Source organism: Diorhabda carinulata, chromosome 9 (genome assembly GCF_026250575.1).
Source record: "Diorhabda carinulata isolate Delta chromosome 9, icDioCari1.1, whole genome shotgun sequence".
Classification (NCBI taxonomy): Eukaryota; Metazoa; Arthropoda; class Insecta; order Coleoptera; family Chrysomelidae; genus Diorhabda; species Diorhabda carinulata.
Genome location: NC_079468.1, coordinates 7113853 through 7137690, shown reverse-complemented (window position 1 = coordinate 7137690; position 23838 = coordinate 7113853). Strand labels below are relative to the sequence as shown.

The 23838-nt window shown below is 31.6% G+C and overlaps 1 protein-coding gene across 8 annotated transcripts in view; it reads right to left on the bottom strand.

The window, feature by feature from the left end:
- The window catches only part of LOC130898064 (uncharacterized), a 299991-nt gene that overhangs the window by 13559 nt on the left and 262594 nt on the right, over nucleotides 1-23838 (bottom strand). For 5 of the 8 annotated variants that reach the window (XM_057807100.1, XM_057807102.1, XM_057807107.1 and 2 more), the window contains one exon: nucleotides 6379-6563. In XM_057807100.1, the coding sequence (XP_057663083.1) occupies nucleotides 6379-6563 (185 nt within the window). Of the gene's footprint in view, nucleotides 1-6378; nucleotides 6564-19416; nucleotides 19600-21109; nucleotides 21308-21505; nucleotides 22913-23838 lie in introns of all 8 variants that reach the window. The other 3 variants (XM_057807104.1, XM_057807105.1, XM_057807106.1) reach the window with 3 other exon arrangements.

The window sequence follows — 23838 nt, the reverse complement described above, 5'->3', positions numbered from 1 at the left end:
TCGGCTACGAATAAACTTTGCACAAAGTGGAGAAAACCATAAATTGCTAACTTCATCCTCTTCCATTGACATTTTAGTTTCAAATTCAGGTACGTCAGACACTACGTTGAGAGTGGGGCTAATTCCAACAATATTATTAAATTGTATAATCATTCTATTGAATATGACTAATATCTTCTGTCATTCAAGTTCCAAAATAAATTATATAACTAATTCAATCAGTTTATTTACTTTGAGTTTATATTTTTTCATAGATGGAGTTGGTCTCCCGTGTTAGATGAGCTAAACATATTTCAATTACTTTTGAAAAAACCTGATTTACTTCATATGTAAGTAAAATTCTTCCAATATCAATTGCAGATTATAAAAACCTTTGCCGACAATTTTGTTTTATATATATTATAGGCGTAGATACCTATTTTTATAATTTATTATTTTTTATTTAGAATTAGAAATTATTTATTTAGAAAGATGTACTTCATTGTATTACTACTTAGAACTAGGAAAAAAATCATTATTATACCTGGTTTAACTTGCTACAACTGAATATTAAATTATAAAACGTAAATAGACAAGTAAAATGTACCTGCCCGTAAAGTTAATGTTTGGTGTAAACAGGGTACCAGACGTGAACTGAGCCCTTTTTGTACCCCATTCGTCTATTAGAACTTCGGTAGTCTTTTATCTGTCGCAAATAATCTTGTCGCCATCGAACTATCCTTGACGATTCGGTTATTACCATCCGTTTATTCAGTTTTTTGTGTTTAAAACCACATGCTGACTAAACTTGACGGAATCTTTCTAAACTGGTGTAATTGTATTCTGGATAATCTGCTACCTTTTGCTGTATTACTTTTAATGTCCCAACTCTATTCTCCTTAAAAAAAATTGTGAACATTCGCCTTCCGACAGCTTCGACCAATAGAAATGCGTTTAAGTTTATGATTCGATGTTTTCATTGGTAAATAATGGAGATGATAGTCCGGATTTTATACGGGGAGAAAACATTATTTTTCATTTCTCAATTTGGTATGAGTGCCGTGAGTATTTATGAAATATTGATTGCTCCTCGCATAACTGTCCTCTGTAATTGATATTGGAAGACCTATATATATCTTACTTCACGCAGAGTGCTTAAGTTCCTTATTAAATGCCTGATGTGAATTCAAATCTTATCCATACGATATATTTGGTTGCCTAGTATCCTAACTTAAGATTTTTTTAAAATCTTTTTTTATAACACAATATCAATAAAAAAATTTCATTTCATTGAGTATCTTCATAATACCTTTAACACATTTCACCCTTCTCTACACGGCGTTTATGAAATCCTGATTATTATTTTTAAACACGCCTGAGCCAGCCACATATGTATTAAATTTTTTAGAATTTCATTTCATAGTTTGACTAATATAAGTAAACGAGCGATAATGATTCAGCACGTCATAGTAAATTTTAAATTTTGCAACTCTGCAAGTCCGTTTCCACAACACAATACTTGTTAGCGACGCATATGATTAATATCTGTATTATGTGCTAAAAATAAATAAGAATTCAGCCGCTCTCCAATGGGTTTAACTAAATTGATTAATGACAATTATATGGAATTTGTAGTACAGATACAAGTAAGCGTTTAATCAAATATAAAAAATAATTTGCAGTATAAACAATCTTAGATTTAACAAATTGAACGAGTCACAATTAATTCAAAATAAACGCAGTGATGTCTACAACATAACCTGTATGTATAAGGAAAATTGGTTAATCATCAAAAGTTCAACTGTATATTTTTATTAATATTGATATGCATAGTGTATCACGTGCTTCCTAAGTTGGAAGTTGATTTATTCACGTTCAGAGGTGTTGTTATTAAAAATGTATCGTATTTTAAAAATAGACTTTTATCAATCATTGATATAATGATTATACAGCTTTTGAAATGAACTCAATATTAAAATACTCACAAATATATTTTAAAAAATAAAACGAACTTCAAATCTTTATTCACAAAATACATCAACAGCAAAAGGTATATTTTTATCAACAGTTTTAATTACACTGGATCGTTTATCCAGTAACAACCTATATACAATTTCATGCTGTACCTCAATTGTGTCATTGTTAAAGTATGTAAGAACATAGATTGTTTGGTGTCAACAGCGAGATTATCTCTATTATGAGTAAAAGTACAACTAAGATAAATTTTATCAGTAGATACTTTATTTCATTTGTTATGTATCTATACAGAGTGAGTTTAATATATGAAACGCCTCAATTATCTTCGAAACCGCTTGTACGATTTATATAAACTTTTGTGCACAAGGGTCTTGTGGTACGACCGGTATTATGGTGGTATTTACATTTTTGTCAGATCTTTACTTTTTCCGGAAAAATAATGAACTTTCTTATTTCAAATTTTGTATATTTTTCGCTTTTCGAAATCTTTAAGAAATACTTATTATTTTACATTTAATTCTTCTATACCCAAATGCCATAATTTCGGAGTTGTAGCTACATTTGCGTTATCTCTATATAAATTATTATTGTTGAAGTTTATTGAAAGTCATAATGGATCGTTGATTGAAAATGAACGAATTGATATTTTAATTATATGTGGTGTGTACGTCAACAAGAAAGTGTAATATCTTTAATAATTTATATCCTAACCGAAATCCCATAACAAGATCTACTGTCAGTAAATTAGTAAAAAAGTTTAACTAAACGGGTTCAGTAAAAGATTTATCCAAATCAGGACGCAGAAAAACTGAATCAATTGAAAACAAATCTTAAGATGTTTGTGTCATGTTTGAAGACAAATATACAAGGGACTTGATATTTCGCAAACATCCTTAATGTAAATTTACGTGATAATAAATTCTATCCATACAAAGTAACATTAGTTCAAGCGTTGTCAGATATATTTTGCGATGAGGCCACTTTTTGTATTAATGGAAACGTGAATGGGCATAATTGTAGATACTGGTCACGTAACAATCCTCCTCAATATTCCTAAAAACTGAATATATGCGCTGGAATAATAGGCGATAAAGTAATTGGTCTCTTTTTCATTGAAGGTAATTTGAAGGGTCCGGCGTATTTAGATTTATTGGAAAATAGTATTATACCTGAGTTGGTTCGGATATTTCCAAATTTAAGTAGATATCTTCAATTCATTATTAGAAATAAAAATATTTGACTACAACAAGATGGTGTCTCACTATGCGTGTGTGGTGAGGAAATACCTAAATAATGTGGTTTTATCGAATGGCTTTCGCGATCACCCGACATGAGTCCTTTAGACTATTTCCAGTGGGTCACTTAAAAAACATCGTTAATAGAACAAAACCTGCCAATATTCAGGAATAGCATTATCACAGAGATAAAAAGAATTGGCTTTTTGTCTTGAAGTAAATGGACACATTTTGTGCTGTAATCGCCGTGATGTACAATATTTATAGTAACTTTGGTGAAGATACTGTAAATGTATCTATAGCTCCGAAGTTATGGCATTTAGGTATAGAGAATATTACAATAAAATTTATAGCGTGATCTATCTGAAATAACAAAGTTCATTATTTTTCCGGAAAAATGAAAGATCTGACAACAATGTAGATACCATCATAATACCGGCCATATCAAAAGACCTTGGTGCACAAAAGTTTATAAAAATCGTACAAGCTGTTTTCGAGATAATTGAGGCGTTCCATACATAAAACTCACTCTGTATAATAATATATTATAGAATGACGTGTCGTATACCGTACGGTTTCTACGGATGCGTTGCTTATTGAAATGTGACAGAAATTTCTTGTATGTAAAACACCTTCGTTACCAAGAATGCATGTTGCCCGATGAAAATGGTGATAAAGCAAAAATAGCTCGGTTTTTCTTTTGGAAATATATTATTTACTTCTTACTTCATCTAAAAATGATGAGGCACAATTTTAATATTTTTAAAATATTGGTGAATTAATATTTTTTGCTTGGGGTTTCTGCTACCGATTTTAAATTAACCAATCCACTCAAAATGAGGGTCAAAATTGAAATTGGAATTAACATTTATAATTCAACAATTGTAGAAAAAAATTCTTGGTAGGCCGTTTCGTTTCAACACATTTTTGATAAATGAAATATTAACCAAAATGGAAGTTGTAATTGATTAGAAAATGTCCTGAGCTTCCACAATATTGTTGTATTTTGGTTCTAGTGGCGCTAGACCGTGTATAGATTCTACGTTCTACACTTTTTGATATTTTCATTTTTAGCCATAAAGTTATCAATATAAAATGCTGGAATTCCAACACCCATGGCTTTTTAGAGATTAAAGATCTACTCTTGCACTAACTAAAATAGTTGCAGATACCATCGGAAATAGTCTCCTAAATATAATTTCCGTAATTGCGAAAGTTCGGTCTATCTTTTGCCATGGTCGCAAATTTATCGATTTCCAAGGGCTATTTTGTACATTTGACAATTTGGTAATTCAAACAACCTTGTTTCGTCCATCCCTAGTCCTTTTAATCAGAGGAAGCAGGAAAAGAAAAAAAGTCGTAATGAAATTGAAGATTGTACAATATGCAGGACCATTTAGAATTATAATTATTAGGCATTAGGTTTTGAAGAATATTTGTTTACGGTCTCTCACTATAAATTTTTTATTGATAAATTAAGGAAGAAAACACATAGTTAACGGTACATGAATCTTTACACCATTCCTAAAATTTAGCATCCTTACCAGCGTTGCTTGTTCTTGGTCTTGCAGAAAAAGCATCACCAAAATCAAGACCAGCTTTAGGTCTGCAAGACCCCAGAGCGAGCATGCAATTTTTATTTATTCAAATATTCTTCTCAATTCTAGTATCAAAATTATTTAGTCGAAATATACAGTAAAAATTTTCTTGATCGTTTGTGAAGTATTGAGAAATAGTTAGGACTGATTAAAATCTTCACATAAGCTCTATTATTGTAATTATTGAATTATAGGAAGCAATTCCAAACAGTAACATACGAGGGTTGTTTATTTTCAACCTCCGATCGTACATTATGATCGCCAACATCTTATCCGCTGAAACGCTTTGTCACTGGCGATTCGAACAGGTTATTTCCCGTTGGATTGCATGCACATAAACATGGTTGATTTTCTTGATGATGGGGGTTAAGGACACAAGTTTGTTTCTACAAACGACATTGTACGGCGAGTTGACTAAGCGATTAGTAAAACTAGTTTCAAAGCTGCCCTGTACTCTATCGTTAATGAACAATTATGCTACAGAAAAGTTTTCGCCTGCTGGATCCCAACAATGTCGACTGACCTAACCAAAAAACTCGCGCTGATTGGGTGCAGCTTTGGAGTTTCTTGGCCATGAATGAATTGAAATCCATTGTGACAGGTGATGAGACTTCGACAAGCTCGAAACGAAACGACAATCACCTGAATTGAAATGCCGTGAGATTATGACAACTATTTTTTGGGAAGAAAAAGGTTGCTTGTTGTTTTGCATGTTGATTGGAACAACAATTAATGTAGGTTCATATTGTGAAACTTTGTGACGCTTATGGAGAGCTATTGAAAAAAATCGAAGAGGCATGCTGATATCTGGAATTTTTCTCATCTACGACAATGCCCGTCTCCATAGCGCTCGTGTAACCCAATGACTCTTTCAGCAACTTCAATGGGACATTTTCGAAAAACCATCAAAACGTCCCAACGTAGCTCCGAGTGATTTTCATCTTTCTCTTGAACTGAAGTAGTGACTTGGAGGGCGGTGCTTCCTAATTTCCTGATTATAGAATTAAACAACTATTTTCTGCATTATTTCTGCTTTTTGAACACTTTATTTTCTGTATAGCATATCACTCATATAAATCATAAAAAATACCAATTACGAGTAACAAATTTTAAGACAGACATAATAATTTTTATTAAATTCAAATCAAATTATGATATTATGAAAATATGGAAAAATATTTAAAATAAGTAACACAATCCCGGTGTAAAAATGGAGTGCACCTTTATTTAATTAACAAAAAATCCTGTGGTGGTAACTGTGAATAAACAGAATATTTTATCATTACACGGACACATTTGTACAAATGATTTCTCAATTCGAAATGTATTTATAATATTTTTTCCTAAAAAACTTTATCGCTGAAGTGATTAATGGTCACAAACCTTAATTCTTTATTTGAAATTTTAAAAAGTACAATACTTGCAAGAGTCTTGGTACAAAACCAAGACTGGACTCTGTGAGATAAAGACTACAAACGCAAGACCAAGACGAAGACTAGATCTTGTCTTGCAATTACTTTTTTAATTTTTTAGTTATTTGTTTGGAAAGTATTCGAACCATAGCAATGCTTTATCTTTATGTTACTCACCCCTAGAGTGGACAGGCTCGCTCTTCCGTGTAAACTAACTATCCTGTCAAGATCTTCTTCATGATGCCAGTCGTGACCGATTCGTTTTGAAATGGAAGTCACCGGGCTGGTGGTAGCACTTTTTGTACCATTTCGGGGTGATGCAAGCATAGGAGATGAATGAGCTTCAGAAACTCCACTTTCATCTGGAAATAATTAAACACCCTAAGTATTAACAGATCTCAGTTTTATACTGAAAAATTGAAATTGTATTATAATATACAAATAGACTAATATTACTTACTACAGCATGCTATTTCAATCGATTACAAAATATTTTTCAAAAATACCATATCTAAAGTTTTACGAAAGTCATGCAAATTATTTTACTCACTGCTTTCAATTAATAATTGTTAATCCAAAGAAAAAGTGGTACTGCAATATGCAATTATAATAACGTAAACCTAAAATTATGTCCATCTAAATGAATTATTATTGGTAAAATATATATGGTTTATAAGATTAGTGATATATTTTGTACTTTTAACTTTGAACATACATATATACGAGGATATATTGAAAAATTCTTAGCCTATTGTAGAATCAAACAAAATTTCAGTGTCAAAATATTTCATTACTCAACATATTTTCCTCTTAATTGGATACATTCATTACAGCGAACCTGCAACGTCTCTAGACCTTTAAAAAAAAATGTTTCTTCTTGTTCTGCAAACCAGATCTCCAAAATTTCATATTACTGCCTCGTTGGAAAAAAATTTTTTCAGTTGAGGAAAGAGATGATAGTCGGACGGAACTAAATCTGGTGAATAAGGGTGGTGTTTTAGTACTTCAAACCCTAAACCACGAATTTTTTGCATGGCAACGTGAGATTTGTGTGCAGAGGCGTTATCCTGCAAAAACAATACACCTTTGGATAGCTTTCCACGTCTTTTTTCTTTAATTTTTTCCCGTAGAGTGGTCAGTAGTGTCCAATAGTAATCTCCTGTTATTGTTCTACCCTTATCCAAAAAATTAACAATGATTACTCCATGGCAATCCCAAAAAACTGAAGCAAGAACTTTTCCAGCATATTTTTGGACACGAAACTTCTTAGGTCTTGGAGAACCAGAGTGTTGCCATTCCATCGATTGTTGCTTTGTTTCTGGATCGTAGAAATGTACCAAAGTCTCATTCATAGTAACAATTCGGTTTAAGAAGTCTACATCGTTTTCAAATCGAGCCCAGATCGAACGCGATGCTTCTACCCTTGCACGCTTTTGATCAACATTCATCCATTTTGCAGCAATTTTTCTAATGTCCAAATTGAGGTAAACTATATGATGAATGCATTCGTATGAAATATTCAGAGGTTCAGATATCCGTTTTATCCCAATTCAACGATCTGATGAAATCATGTCATGAACTGCATCGATATTTTCGGGGACTAACACAGAAACTGGCTTTCCCGATCGGTCATCATCTTCAATGGAAAATTTACTTCTTTTGAAGGTTGCAGTCCAATTTTTCACAGTCGCATACGAAGGACATTGATCACCAAGGGTATTAAGCATATCTTCGTAAATCTCCTCTTAATCCTTTTAAATACAGGTACTTGATAATGGTTCGATACTCAAATTTTTCGATTTTCACAATTTCTTTTAATTTATTGCGTAACTCTGGTTTATTTTTTGATGCCAAATTTTACACTTCTACACTTCTAATAAATTATTGTTCGTTGCTTTGTAACGCAATATTTTGTTTATGCATGGAACTGCTCTAGGTTAACTAGATATCAATACATCCTCATAGATATACTATAGGATTCTACATACAATAGTTCATAACACTATTAGGGCAGGAAGATTGAGATTTCTGTACCACGCCGAAAGCTATAAAATTTCTGACATAGTGGTATATACTATTATTCTTTATAGACAGTCAAAAGTAAGCACGCATATTTTGCACCTATTTCCAGAGCTGTACATGAGAGCTCTGAACTGTGCATCTCTGTCTCGAAATAGGTGCAAAAGATGCATTCTTTCGTCCGAAGTACAAAGAAAAAAAATTTGTTTATACTTGAAATTATTTTATAATTTTGTACGAATATGAGGCTGATTAATTTTGTTATATAAGTGGTAAATTTATTTTAGTTTCTAGTCGTGTTTGACGTCAAGACAAGTCGTAGCCTGCAAATGTTGCTTGTAGTTCTGTAAAAGATGTTTGGATGGTGAACAATTTTTAAAGCGGTAAATAAAATATAATAGACATCTTATTTCTATACTTTTTAAGTTGATATTGATGTGAGAAGGTCTAAAATAATGTTTGCATTAGGACATTGTGAGCTTTAAACAATGTTACCAAGGCCAATACAATGGAAACGTGATTGGAGACTGTATTTGGGGTTTATGGAGAGAAAGTTCTTAAAAGTAAAAAGAAAGTAAAAGGAAAAGTAAAATCGTACACTTTTAAATTATTTCCCACTATTTTTTATGTTATTCAGATAGTAAACCTTGATAAAAATAATAAATAAACATATTTCTTTGAATGGTTTCATTGGTTTAAATTGAAAATTAATATCGAATTAATATCCGTCTCCTAATTTCAAAATCACACCTTTTTATAAGTTTGTAACAGAAGAGACCTAAAATTAAGAAGATTTAGACACATAAACATACCAAAAGGTCTAAGAAATAAGAAATTAAAGAAATTTATATATATTTACATATAATTTTGACCTAAAATATTTTATACATTGTCAAAATAATTCATTATTTTGTAAACAGTTCACTTTTTATAAAAACTCTGAAAGATGTCAGTTTTTAATTTCAAATGTAAATTTTTTAAATACGACTTAATATTTTATACAGCAAAGGTAAAGTCAGACAATTATTATTTCTACTTCTACTGAATGTACAAAAAAAATTCAGTTTGAGAATGTACTATTGCTATTAAAAACTATTAATAAGCTGTTGCATTTCAATATTCTAGGAGACCCAAACGGTATTTATTGAACTTAATCTTTTAGTAAAAAATAAAGCTGAAAAATATGGAAGAACACAGCAATTACTCGTAATGGTCGAAAATAAGTTGCTTTAATTTATAAAAATAAAGTTTTCTGCTTAATCTTGATTAAAATATTAGTTAACGTAAGATGCATAAGATTTAAAGTAAAACCCAACGTATACAAATCTCAATTTTTATAGGATGTGAAGATAAAACGAGAGCTCTGCAACAGGTATGAGATTTATTTGATACAAAGTACCCAATTCAATTATAAAAAAAAAATATTTATGGCTTCAGTATAAAAATAAAACATATAGGAAATTCTTCCAGCTTTTGACATAATCTTTTATAAACATGCAATTGTGATGTGCATAATCTGCAAAATGAATGTTGTTTTCGATTCTTGACTTGTCTTGGAATCTCGCATAACCGTCACGTAGCAAAATATGATCGCTATAGAGATTGTACGTGCTTCTGGCACTGACAAAATGCCTGTTTTAAATGTCACATTTCCGATGCCCACCCACGAAGTTAACGATTTTCATATATAAACCATAAATATAAAATAAAGGTTATTCATAATAAGATTGGGAAAACTAAGCAGAAATTAACGGAAATTTTAATTAAAATCTGTGCGAACATAACTGCATCGATAAAAATTTGTAATGAATTAATGTACTGGGTGAGTTTTTATATATAACTACACTTAAGCGACATGGCGGTTGTCGGTCAATTACTGGGGTTGAGGGATACATTGATGATACCGAAAAAAATAAGACAGATACGTCAAATAGATCATACAGTTCTATAACACCTCAGTACATTAACCACATATATGCAACAAGTACAAAAAAACAATAAATTTACAAAAATCACTTCTACATATTTGTCGTGGTAGTAACGGTAAAACACAGTCAGATCCGCGACCCTTCTATGCTCAAAGCTGTCCATGTTTTTGGTTATAAGTCGAACTGCTCCAAATGTGTGAGCAATATTTTAAATATGTACGAATCTCGGCTTTGTAAAGGATTAGAAGCTGTTGCGGAGTATATAGATTTTTGCTCTCAAAGTTTTTGTTAAGCTGCCTTGGCTAAATTGACCACGTGACTATGTCAGGACATAATGCTTCCAATCTCAATAACCAACAAGCGAATTTGCGGTGATGGTTGTATTTTATGTCCAGACAGGACCAATTCCTGAGCTGCAGTTATAGCCTTCTTTGTAAAAATAGCAGTCTGGGTCTTTCCTGCATTGAACTCGATCAAATTGCTTCTATCCCACTCCAGAAAGTTTTAAAGACCAGTAGTGATGGTGGTAATATGTTGCAGCCTACGACTGGCTGGGTAGTAGTTGAAATAAAATGAACCGTTACAACTAGAGCTTAGTATCTTTTAGTAGTTATTGCTATAGACGTAGATAGAGCATAGGATTCAATTTGCAGTAATGATCATAAATCACTTCAATTGCTCGTTAAATAATATACTACTATTTAACTTTTATTGTAAACTTAACAGAAATCGAAATATTAGCAATTTACTGTATAAAACTCAGCTGTTATTATACGAAAATATGTGTTTTTCTAAATCGTTGTGTTTTATCATATAAATACATCTTCTAGAAATTATCGATTATTGTTTTGACGCCTATTCTTTTCTTTAAATACATTCTTGTTGCGCCTATTATGTTGAAAATGCAAGAATAGTCGTTTCTGTTCCCAGCGATCGTGTAGATGTTTTAAAAAACGTAACAATAACAATTCAACAACTTTCTCTAGACAAGTTTCATTTTATTCACAGTTTCACTTCATTTCGATATGTATATTAATATTAAAAATAAAAAAATTCTAATATTAGGATACAAAAAGTGGTTTCTTTGAAAGGAGCTATAAAAACAGTGAATATAAAAAACTATTAGGAAGAAATATAATAGTTATTTAAAGGAGGGTTGTATGAAAAGTTTCCGACATATAAGAAAAAACAAGATATTTTTATTTTTCAAAAAAAGTCTCTACATTGTTTTAGGCGACGTTGTAACCTTTTTATCCCTTCTAAATAATAGTTACCGACTTTATCCTCAAAAAAGGCGATAATGCCATGATCGGATGAACGTTTTTCTCCTACTGGTGAAGTTTGAATGCTAGGAAAAAGCCGCTGTGAACCAAATCTGGTGAATGTGGTAGTGCAATTGGTGATTTTCAGCAATAGCGTTCACCGTGTGAGAAGGAACTTTGTCCTGATAGAAAACTACTTTCTTTTTTTGCAATTTTTCCCTTTACCATAACAAGCAATGGTGCATACTACTCCCTTGTTATTTTTCTAATTTTTTGAAGAAAATAGATGAGCACAATCTTAAAATTATCCCAAAAAAGGGTAGGCGTAGGTTCGCTATTTACAACTATTGTCTTGACTTTATTCTCGTTTCATTAGTGTAGAAGTAGATCCAGGTTTCGTCTACAGTTGTGAATCGCCGCAAAAAAATTATTTTGCATAAACCGCATCAATACGGTTTGGGAAATGGTCATTCGAATGCGTTTCTGATCGAAAGCGGATCTCAAAGCGCGGATAGTTTACGCATGCATAATTTTTAGGTCAGTATATGGCAAATGCGTTCTATTGATTTACGGATAGCCTCTTCTATTTCTCTAAGCTCAATTGCAAGTTGCAAAACCTCCATTGTCATCTAATACACCATAACTTAATCTAATTTTACCAAAAAATTAAATGTTAAACTATGGATAATTCATAAAATCTACTCAGCCGAAGCATTTGACACATAACCTTTTAATAGATAAGCTAGACAACAGATTGCTCCAAAGAAAGCGAACTTTCCATAAAAACTTTTGGGTACAAACAAAACAAGGAGACATCTCTAGGTGCTAGGTTTAAATTAATAACCTGACCTAGGGTTTCACAAAGGTCGTTTAAATTCACTAGTAAATTCAGCCAAAAAGTGTCCCAAGTAACTGATTATAGGTGGCAGGTAAGTATTCGAAAACGGAAAAGAGCAACGGTTTTTACTAAATCCATTCACTCTAGTTCACATTTGAATACAATAATGCTGTGACATAAAAAAATTTTCTCATGCGACCCTTCGTTTTAGAGGTATAGGCCTTTAAAGTGACAAAATTAGAACTTATATTTAAGTATATTTTCTAAATTATACAGTCGACATTATGAATTTTTAATGGATGATTACGTATGTCCTTGTAGTGTGTTTGACGGAATAAATAATTCTATACTACTTTAGATTGTACAGGTTGTCCCTGTAAAGCTACGGATTGTTAACCATTGGGCATGAGCCGCCCCTGGCCTTCAGATGGTAGTGTAGAATTATTTATTTTCTCAAACATCCTGTATATTAGGTTGTTGTTGTATTTGTGAGAATTTGTCCATTTTTGAAAGTATACGTACACAATTTGGTCCAATATACTATCGCCCAAACATCCTAGATTTCAATTTAGGCACACAGATTATTCCTATCTCAAATACAAGATTGTTGTCAGAAAAATCAATCGAACTACGTGAATAAAACTATATCAAACATTTCAATAATACCAGAGCTGTTTAGAAGATTAGAGAATATATTTTGATTGTAATGAGACATTGAATAGCCAGAAACTGATAAGCTTTAAAAAGTTTTTATGCATTTATCGTTAATTCAGCACGTCACAATTGGAGTTTATGTAGAAACTATTTGTTTTGGGGTTTGATGGTTCAAATCAATTGATTATATACAAAAAATGAGTTAACAGAAATAATAGAAATTGTATGGTATAATATTAGCGAATTAGCTTCTAGTGTTATAATTTCTATTATAAGTTTAAATTACTTATAAAACTTGCAAAATAAGGCGGACACTACTTAAATCAACGTAATAATATACGATATTCAACCTTGTATCATAAGACAGTCATAGTAATAATAAATATGATTCATTCCTTTGGGATCCAAATGATGACGAAATAGTGACATATATTATGAACATGATGATTTAGTGCGTCAAACGAATCGCAGTGAATTACAGAAAAAACAACATAAGAGTTCATCATATGGCATAATTTGAATGATTGAAATAATGTAATGTGACAAATAAAGTGAAATACACCCCTATGCAAAATTAACGCATAATTTCAAATCATATTGCTGTGAGTTTGAACAGAAATGAAAACTCCACAAATATATAATTGGTTTTTTAAATTTCAGCCACTATTAAGAGATGATTTAAGCAAAAATATACCAAAAGGAGTTCAAAACAATCTAAAGAGGTAATCATAGTGCTTAAGCATGTTCCGTATCTCATTTTTGACATCTGATTTTACTTTGGTCAAGAGCATTCTTCATTTAAACTAATCTTAAGGATACTTCATGATAGTTCGTAAGCTACTATCCATTACATTACAAGAAGTCTGCATTTGATAGAGGTCAGCGTTATTAGCTGGCATTACCAATACATAAGTTTCGATTTCTTAGTTACACGATTAAGTATTGTAATGAATGAAGAAGAAATCTGCCTACAATAGAGGAATTCAGAACTGAGACTGGTAATTCTAATTATGTACATGTTAGAATGCAGACATATGGAATGCAGAGGGTAGTGGTAGTGTAAACAATGTACTTGGTATGGATATCACCAACGATTTCAGAAATTTTATCTTAACATTAAGACGAACTCTTCAAACGACTGCCGTGTTCTGTACAATTCTTTCGTTTTTTTTTGGATACCCAGTAAATCCAGCTACATTTGAGAACATTATATTCGACCACTGCCTTCTGTATACTAGAGTACAAAAGATTCTTACTGTATGTGTGCTTGGGTTCTAAGTTGTCTCCTTATCGTATCATTGCTTATTTGTGGTGGAAGCAAAATATAAGTAACAAAACTTTGTCTCAGCGTTTGATGTCGCAAAATTCGGTCTTGATTTTGATTTCTTCTTATCTCTTAGAACCGCTCCAGTTCTATGCAAATTGATTTGTGCTTCATTTGTACCATTTCTGTGAGAAGCCTTCTCTAATCGAAGCAAAAACTGTAGCATTCACTTCGAGAGAGATATTATGATTTTGGTGAATGTTATGGTTCGTTTTATAAATATTTAATTCAGAGTTTAGGCCATAAATTCCATCTTATGAGACAAAATTGTTTTTACTTTACTTTACAAGACATGCCAGTCATTTTGTTGATCTTGTTTTAAGTAGATGTTAGATGACACTAATCCTGTGTTGGTGTCGATACTTTCTTATTTTGTATAATTTACTTTGATCTTCATTTTTGTACGTTTGAATGACATTTTAGAGAGATTAACAACAATTCTTTTGGAATGTTTATATCGTTCGTAATCGTATAAAAATAAATTCTTGTCGAGCACTTTCTCGAAATGTATAGAAATTGATGCTTATAATGAACTGAAAAACAAACTGTTGTTTAATAAAACCACACTTGTTCAATGAATTTTCTTATTAATATATTGAAAATATTGAAACTGTAACGATGCATCCATGTTAGTAATATTCATATATGTTGAAAATCTAAAATAATTCTAATATAAAACCGGAACAAAATTATTTATTTATTGAGCCCATCCTGCGTTATAACAACTATATCTTATGAATACTACTCTTCATTCCTCTAGAAATGGTTCAAGCTTTACCTTTGCCGTATTAGCTCTAGTAATTTATGCCTTATGAGTTGTACTTCTGAAGTTTTTAATTTTGTTACAAAGATCATCTCTAATGAAGACTCACAGTACGTTGTGTTCAAAATTTCCTAAGGTTTATTTTTCTTTTCTTTTGGTCTTCTATATCTTCATTTAGGTCATTCTCTAGTCTTGTATCCTTTAAATTCCCTTATATAGTCGTGATAAATTGGTTATAGATATTCGTAGCTTCACCTTTTTGGCTGTTTTTTTTTGTTTTCCAATCATTCCGTCTATAAATTATAATGATTTTAACTGATAAAAGACGTAACTTGATGATTTGATTTTTGGTCACAAGTACGGAATATTTATACATTAAAAGTTATAATAAATAGGAAAATAAGCTTCATATTTTAGTTTTATATTTATCTCCTACCTCACAAATTGCGAAACTCCAACGGAAATTATAAATAGCACTTAATGCCTTTATGGAATGCATGAAATTTATAACTATTTAGTCAAGCGAGTCCTTTTAATAGCTTAATTATAGTAAAACAGTAAGTTATCAAACAAAACTACTTCACTATACCTTATAATTAAATCGTACATCAAAACATCAGGATTATGCAAAAATGTATCCTTTTTTCAAATATTTTTTACGTTTATGTAACTTTATTGAGAAATTGATAAATAATCGGTTAGAAAGCATAAAAAATACTTCTCATCCTCTTAAAGAATCGTATAAAGTTTTTATTATATTTGACGTTTCACAATTTGATTTTAATTCTCCGATAGAATTTACATTTGAGAAATTTTTTCCGAATATAAGATCAAGTTATTATTAGTTTTATTTTTCCACAGAAAAAAGTTATATAAAAAAACTTGGTATTTCAATTTATATGTTACGTTAATAATAAAATAATAATGGACAATTTTTTTCTTTTTTATAGGCGAATGTTTGAAAAAAATTTCTTTAGGAGCTCATAACTTGAATTGAAAATACTGGTATTCCTCAGGGATGCATCTTGTCACCTACTTTCTTTCTCTTGTACATCAATGAACTACTCGACAAAACTACAAACCCGATCTATTTGCCGACGATAGCACACTGGTGTCGTCGTTCAAATCAACCGCCTCAATAAACTCGGCTACTACCCAAATCCATAGACAGCAGCAGATCACCATCATTAACACCGATCTTGAAAACATTCTGGAATGGAGTGGAAGCAATTTGATTGAGTTTAATGCAGAACCAAGCTGCTATTTTTACAAAGAACTGCAGCTCAGGATTTGAACATAAAATATTACCATCACCGCAAATTCGCAAATTCGTTGGGTGTCGTAACATGGTCACCTTGCCGATTTAGCCAAAGCAGCTGCATAGCTCTCTTTAAGATCAAAAAGCTATATACTCCGCAATAGCTTCTAATACTCTACAAGGCACAGATTCGTCCATTTTTTGATTATTGCTTGCACATATGGAGCTCGGCTCTTATCCATATCCTGAAAATGCTCAGCTTAGCAGCTGACCAGAATCTTCGACAGCTTAGAGCATAGAGGAAAGGTCACCGATATGACTCTTTTTTACCGTTACTACCAAGGCAAATGCTCTTCCGAGCTGTCCAACATAATCCCGCCTTGAGCAGTTTTTACAAGACCTAATCGACAGGCAGACGTGGCTCATGAATATCGAGTTCGCCTGCATACGCTAAGAACTTCAATTTATCGGGAATATGTCTTTGGAGAAATACAAGTCTGTGAAATCAGCTACCAAGGCACGTCTTTCTACTATAACCTACAAAAGTTCAAGATTCAAGATCAATATCCACATATGTCTCCATGCAGGCACCACTCGAATTACTCCAATGTAAAAGGGCTTGCATACCGTTGAGGTTTTTCATCAAAATATTGGTTCTGTTCGTCAAAATTATTGTGCACTATTATGGCGTACATAATCGTTTTTTTTATCGGCTAAGTCGGTTAACAATGGATCGTTTCCAACTACGTTTAAGTACTCTTATTGATAACCGCTGAACAGTACACACTGAAGAAGCTATAGTCGCTGTACAAGGAAGCATTAAAGAAGATTCAAATCTATTCTGAGCTACAGGGATTGTGTTCTTTCCCTTTATAGAAGATATGATAAAAGAATATTGATTTGAAAGATTTCCAGATAAACTTGCGCAATAATTGAAGCCAAATGATCATAGGGCTGAAGCACAAATTGATATTTATATTGAATTTTCTTTCAAAACTTTGTTCTCCTATTAAAATCATTTTAGGTACGTAAATAAGTAAAATTTTTAGATTTGAATTGAGGAAAATCCACAAGCTTTTGTCGAAACACCTTTCCATCCACAAAAATTACTGTTTGGTGTGCTACTCATATATTTTTAAGGTTTCAACAGGATAGAGCCTACATAATTGATTCACCCAAAGAAGCTTTTTACGATAGGAAAATTCCAGTTAATGGCACAATTCACATAAGAATGCTTATATTAAAATATTGATTGTAACAGTATAGCAATGAATTGTTATTAAACTTGGAAAAACAGCGTGTAAGTGTTTTCAAGATAGCCGAGAATAAAAATTTGTAGCAATTTGACTGTCAATTAAATATTTCTGTAATTGGGGAAGGGGCTGCTAAATAATCCGTACGGAATGACACGTCACGATTCTCCCTAAGACAAAGTCGTTCTGTGAGGATACTTTTAACACTCCAGTGTTAGACTTTATCATCGGATTTTGCACCATGCGATTTTTATCTATTTTCTAAAGTGGAATCTACATTGGGAGGACCAATATTTGAGTCCGTTGAAGCTGCGAAAAAGAAAGCGACATGCATCATGAAGGAACTAATAGATAAAGATGTTTCACACATTAGACATTTCATTCAAACTAAAAAATTCAGCACCTCATATAAAATGATGAAGAGCATTATAAAGGTAAATTTGAAAAAATAAAAATGGTTAAGGATATGTAGATCTAATATGTTTATTTGAATTGTGTAACTTTCGAAAATAATATTGTAAGCTGTAAAAAACTGCCGTGTTTATTATTGGCATAACAATTTACATTGTAGCCAAGTTTAAGATTATAATAAGACGAACTTATTACTTTCATTGTTGTCTCGCTAACCTATTTCAGTTTTTATATAAAACGTTATTTTCATTAAGTTTCGTTTGTTTCAAGTCGTAGTTATGTTGTTGTATGTATTAATTATATGAGAGGCATGCAAAAGTAAGTTTCTCTATATAAAAAGGAGCCCACACCTTCAGGCATAGATTACCTAAACATGAGAAGAAGGATTTCTTGAAGTGTAAGAAAAATCACTGGGAACAATATCAATGCTGTAGCGTAGATAGTTAAACAATTCTCAGCCAAATTCCGTCAAAATAGCTGCTGTGTGTCGAGCTGTATGTGGTCGAGAAATGTCATGGAGGAGTACAACACTTGCAGTAAGCATTCCGCGGCTCTTGTTTTGAATGGCATGTCGTACGGCTTTTATATTCAAGAATTATATCATTAAATGAATCTCGCAGGCGGCGGAATTAAGAATATAAGTTTCCGTTTCGGATCACTGTTATCACGCTACTGACATGAGGTGGTACCTACTACGCATTTGCATTCAATTGGCTGGTCACTTGTAAAAGGAAAACATTGGGAAGCAAACTTTTCGGATATGTTTCGTATTATATATCAAAACATTCAGTTATTGCTTTATTCGCTACCATACTTGAATAAAGCCCCTTAAAAATAGTATATGCACGCCTCTGTTAGTCTGAAGCAATGTCTAAGACCTCTGTTTCAACTTCCAAATGTATCTTGGGTTAAGTCAGTACGATGTTAGTGAAGTAGATGCAGAATCGTAATCATAATATGCATAGCTTGAAATATGAACTTCATCTAGCTGAGAAAAACGTAAAAATTTCTAATTAACGACTTCCAACATAACAAGATTTAATTTGGAGCGGAGTATTGAAAAATTCTCTCAAATTGTAGAACTTTGGGCCGTGGCTTATTATTTTTTCAAATAAATGAGAATATATAAATGAACGAACCACAAATGCGAGTTTCACTCACTGTTTCCCATTACTCTTTAGTAAAGTGGTACAGTTAAATTTGATACAATTTATCGGTACATTCTATCAGTAAATTGAAATATTGAAATTCTTGTAATTTAATGTGTAAAATTTTCCAATATTATAATCCTAATTTTGATCACTGTTTACTAGGTAGTGTAGTAAAGATTACTTGATGTAAGTACGTTCAAAAAAAAAGATATTTTCACAATAAATATTTTTTTCTTACCATACACAAACACGTTTACACGGTATCTAAACATTAATAATAACAAATAAGTTATTTTCCAATTAATTCTAGCGTTGAATAGAATAAAATTAATAGAGCGAATTATATAACAGTACCTTTGAGCGGTAAAGGTAGTTTATTATTTCCATCCTCGCTGGTTTTTGTAATCTCTGGTACAGATTTACTAATCGTGGAACTAATGATAATTAACGGTTTACATTCCTGTTTTGAAATATCTTCTAGCATCTGCTGTTTATATTGCCCGTAAATTTCTTCTACAGTCAGTGAAGCTTCGGAAACTTAATTTGAAAAATAGAATAAAATATTAAAGTAACACATATGGTTAAATTTGGAGATGTTTAACTATTCCAGAATTATTACAACAGAATATATTTTTGTTACAGTTATTTTATTCAAGAAAATCGAAATAACTAGTGCAAGATATCAAAGATGTAGACACGAGTCGACACCAGGAACTAATCAAATTATGGCGGAAGAAGCAAAAAAAGAAGAGGTGATTCAAATGATGAGGGAAAAACATACTCTATATACATAATATACAAGAGAAACTACATTTGTTCAGAATCAAATTATTGGGCGGAAACATATTAAAAACGTCAATCAAACATTCCCAGAAGGGGGGAATAATATATTAATAGAGTATGGAATTATTCAAATTTATATTTTATAAACAATGTGAAATCATTCGGTATAATTGATGAAAAGGGTAAGTGTTGAAAGGAATTAGTTGGATCGAATATTGTATTAGAATTTCCAAAAATGATTATATTTGAAGAAAAGAGGACAACTTTGATTTTCAAAATATGCAATACTTAACGATGATAGTAAAGGAGGAAGGAATGTATGAATCAGAAATGTATTTGTATGACAGTAATTGAAGATAAAAGATTAGAATAAAAAAATTCCGAGAATAATAGATAAATTAGGAGACGATTTCAACAAATTGAAAAGGTGTCAAGTTAGTAGAATTTGAGTAAAAGAAAGGGAAAGTTGGTAGTAGGGCTCTGCTGTGTTTTCCAGCCCTGGATAAAATTGTAAGCAATTGTAAGAGAACGTTTTCATAGTAGGCAAATATCCGCGAGACGATAGATTGCTCAACTCATCACCAGTTCAGTGGCGTATTTGTTAACGACGTGCTAATTTATTCTTATTTCGTTTTTTTGTGATGCCAAGTTCAAGCGAACAATGTGGATCTGTAAAATTTGGTTTCGAAACAACAACATAAAGATGAATTTATGGGGTAAAATCAAGCGTACGGGTGTTTAGCACGGTTTAACATTTCGATTCATAGAAAACCTCATTATGAACAACTATCCGTATCGACAAAAATGTTGAACAAATCATGTACTTACAGATCGTCGAATGATAAATTATCAACTGTTAGAGGTGCGTTATTATGGAGCTCTGCTCAGAAAATTCCGACGAAAGGTTTGGACATGGAAAAGATTGTTTTTTACATTATGTATCAATTAGAATTAAAACTGATTAAGCTTTGAAAGAATACATTGAATCTGATTCAGATTTTCTGTCAACGGTTATTACTGATAATGAGTTACGGTTCTGATAAAAGAATAAAAGAAACAGTGAAGTTGTCTTTGAGTGGAATCAAACATCAAACCAATGTTTATTTTATTTTTAATGCTAAAGACGTAATTCTTGCAAGATTGTGCAACAGTAGCAGACAGTATATTGGTTCTATCACGACAACAATGCACCTCCATACACAGCCAGGGATTAAAACCTAATGTTATATGAAATCAAATTTGTTGGGTAGAAAAACACAAATACCTTGGGGTATTGGTTCTATTTTCCCTCCTTGAATAGATTGTGGTGACGTACAAACTGTACTCATAGTATCAAGGATCTCATGAAATTCTTCTAAATTGGGTAAATTATATTTGTCTTCTTTGTCTATTGATGATTGGCTACGAGAATCCTGAGTTTCCGTCACCGCCATTGTTGTCACATCATCACTTTGTGTTATTTCTATAATGGAAATATATCGAGTATTATATTCTTTTCCAAGCTTTTTCTTTACTCGAGAAATATTTTTATAAGAAGCATTTACATTTCGCTTTGATTAGCATTTACACTATTACATTCAAACATATACCATTAATATAAATTTCTCCTTATTAGTATTGAATATAATTCGTCAAAACAAGATTCATAATTTATAGATACCTTTCTGTTGTAACATATCGTCCTCTTCTTCTCTATTAGTCGACTTACACTTAATTCCTGGAACAAGACAGCTCACAAAACGTTTAACGGATTTTTTAGAAACTGTGGATTTATTTTTAGAATTCACAAGTTCTGCTTGTATGTCTTCCATCTCCCATTTGTTCACCTCTTGTAACGTTTTAGAATTATCTACTAGATCTTCCAAACCTTGTTTTCTAGCATTTATTTCTTGAATATTACCTATCAATTCAGTTAAATGTGGTTTTAAATTAGTTGAAATATCGATAGGAAATTGGCTCCTGAACGCTTCCTCTTCTCTTTCATTACCAATTATTCCTTCTTCGCTAGTTATATGTTTTTGATGTTTTTCGGAATGATCTGAGGTGTCATAAGTGATTTTTTTATCCTGCTTTTTTTCCTCATTATGTGTTTTTTTAAGTATTTTTTCAATATTATCATTGACAGAAGATTCAGAAATTGTGTCTTTCAAGTTTTCTCCGTTTCCAGATAAATCTGTTTCTTGTAGCTCCTGCCCATCACTTATAGTTTGAGGTTTTGAGCCTTCTACACAACTTGGAATATGACTCGAGAGTGGTAATTTCTCAAATAAGTTTCCTTCTTTTTTATTCGGGCTTGTTTGATTAACTTCTTCATTAAAACTACCGGGATGAATATTAGATTGTTTTATACTATTCGGGAAGCAACTAATGAGTTTTTCTCCTAGTACTTGGGTATTTACTTGTATTTTCTTAGAACTTTCCGATTTTTCTTGTTGTTTAAAAATTGGTTGAATTTCAGATATTTTGATGTTACTGGAAATATCGTTAGAATTTTGTTCAACTTTAGATTGAGATAAGCTAGTTCTTTGTTCTCTATTCTCGTTAGTACTAAGACAACCCCGCTCCTCTGATTTCTCATATATCTCCTTCGAACTTGTTTCTACAATTTTCTTATTGTCATTAGAAGATTGATTTTTGGATTTTTCAAGATCGTCTTTATTATATTCCCCTATAAAATACGTTTTATTTTCATGAGAAATATTATAAGGGCATATGACTCCTATTTGTTTTTCTGTTAGTTTATTCCTGTTTGAACTTGTTTTGAGTTCTTCAGCATCATTTGATACCTTTACTACATCACTTGTTAGCGGCACCGATGCTTGAATATTCACTGCATTATCTGGTAAATCACTTCTATCATATAATTGTTTTATAAATTGTTTTGGAATCGTCCTTTGTATTTCTTCCATATGCTGCGTGAGTAAGAATTCTAATTCCAAGCCGTGAGATACCAGCGTTTCTAATATTTGATCTAACATTACATCAGTATTATTATGAGATTCCTTTTCTTCCTCATTCATTAAACAATAAGTTTCTTGTACCTCTTCATTTGAGTTTGCCAACGTAACTAATGATTGGTTTAAAAATATAACAAAATTAGTAAGCATACATTTGTCAAAAAAAGTCCAAATTTCTCATGAATTTGCTTGATCTATTAATTAAGAATGATGAAATTTAGGTCTTCAATTATAAAAATTGATTCGTACCAATAGAGTTTGAAGATTGAGGAAACGAATCAATGATGTTAGGTTATGTTAAGTTAGTACTAATGTAGAAAGAAGCTAATGGAAATTGAAGATAACAGATATCTATAACTTGAAACCGAATAAATGATACAAACAGAAGTAGTTGAACAAGTAGTACAGAAGATAAAAAGAGATCGAACTATGAAAATATTATATTAATAATGCTACAAAATTTGGGAGAATACAAGACTAGAATAGACTGCGTGAAAAAATAGAAAACCAATTAGAAGGATCGCAAAGTGGCTTTATGAAAGGGAGAAGTAGACAAGAACATGTTTTAATACTAAGGCAGGTAATAAAGAAAAAACTGGGAACAAATAAAAAAGAACTCGGATTTATAAATATCAATAATCATTTAACAGCGTCCGAAGAAATCAAATAAGGAAAAGTTTAAAACAAAGAAGAGTCACATAGAGTAAATATCGAATGTATATATGAATACGAATACGACAAACCAGATGAGAAGATAATAACCAATCCAAAGATTTCTCGATAAAAGAAGAACTAAGAGAAGAGGGAGTCGATATTTGTAATGATAATGGATGATGAATTGCAAGAAGTGGAATCAAAAATTAAACATATACAAATAGGATAAAGAAATAGTTGAAGACTGTGATTGTGTTTTTGTCGATGATTTAGTATTATTTGCTAAAAATTAGAAGTAATTGGAATATATTTTTTTAACAAAGAAGCAGGCATTGAAATTGGGGAAACCGAATAATATTAATGTAGAAAAGACAAAAATAAT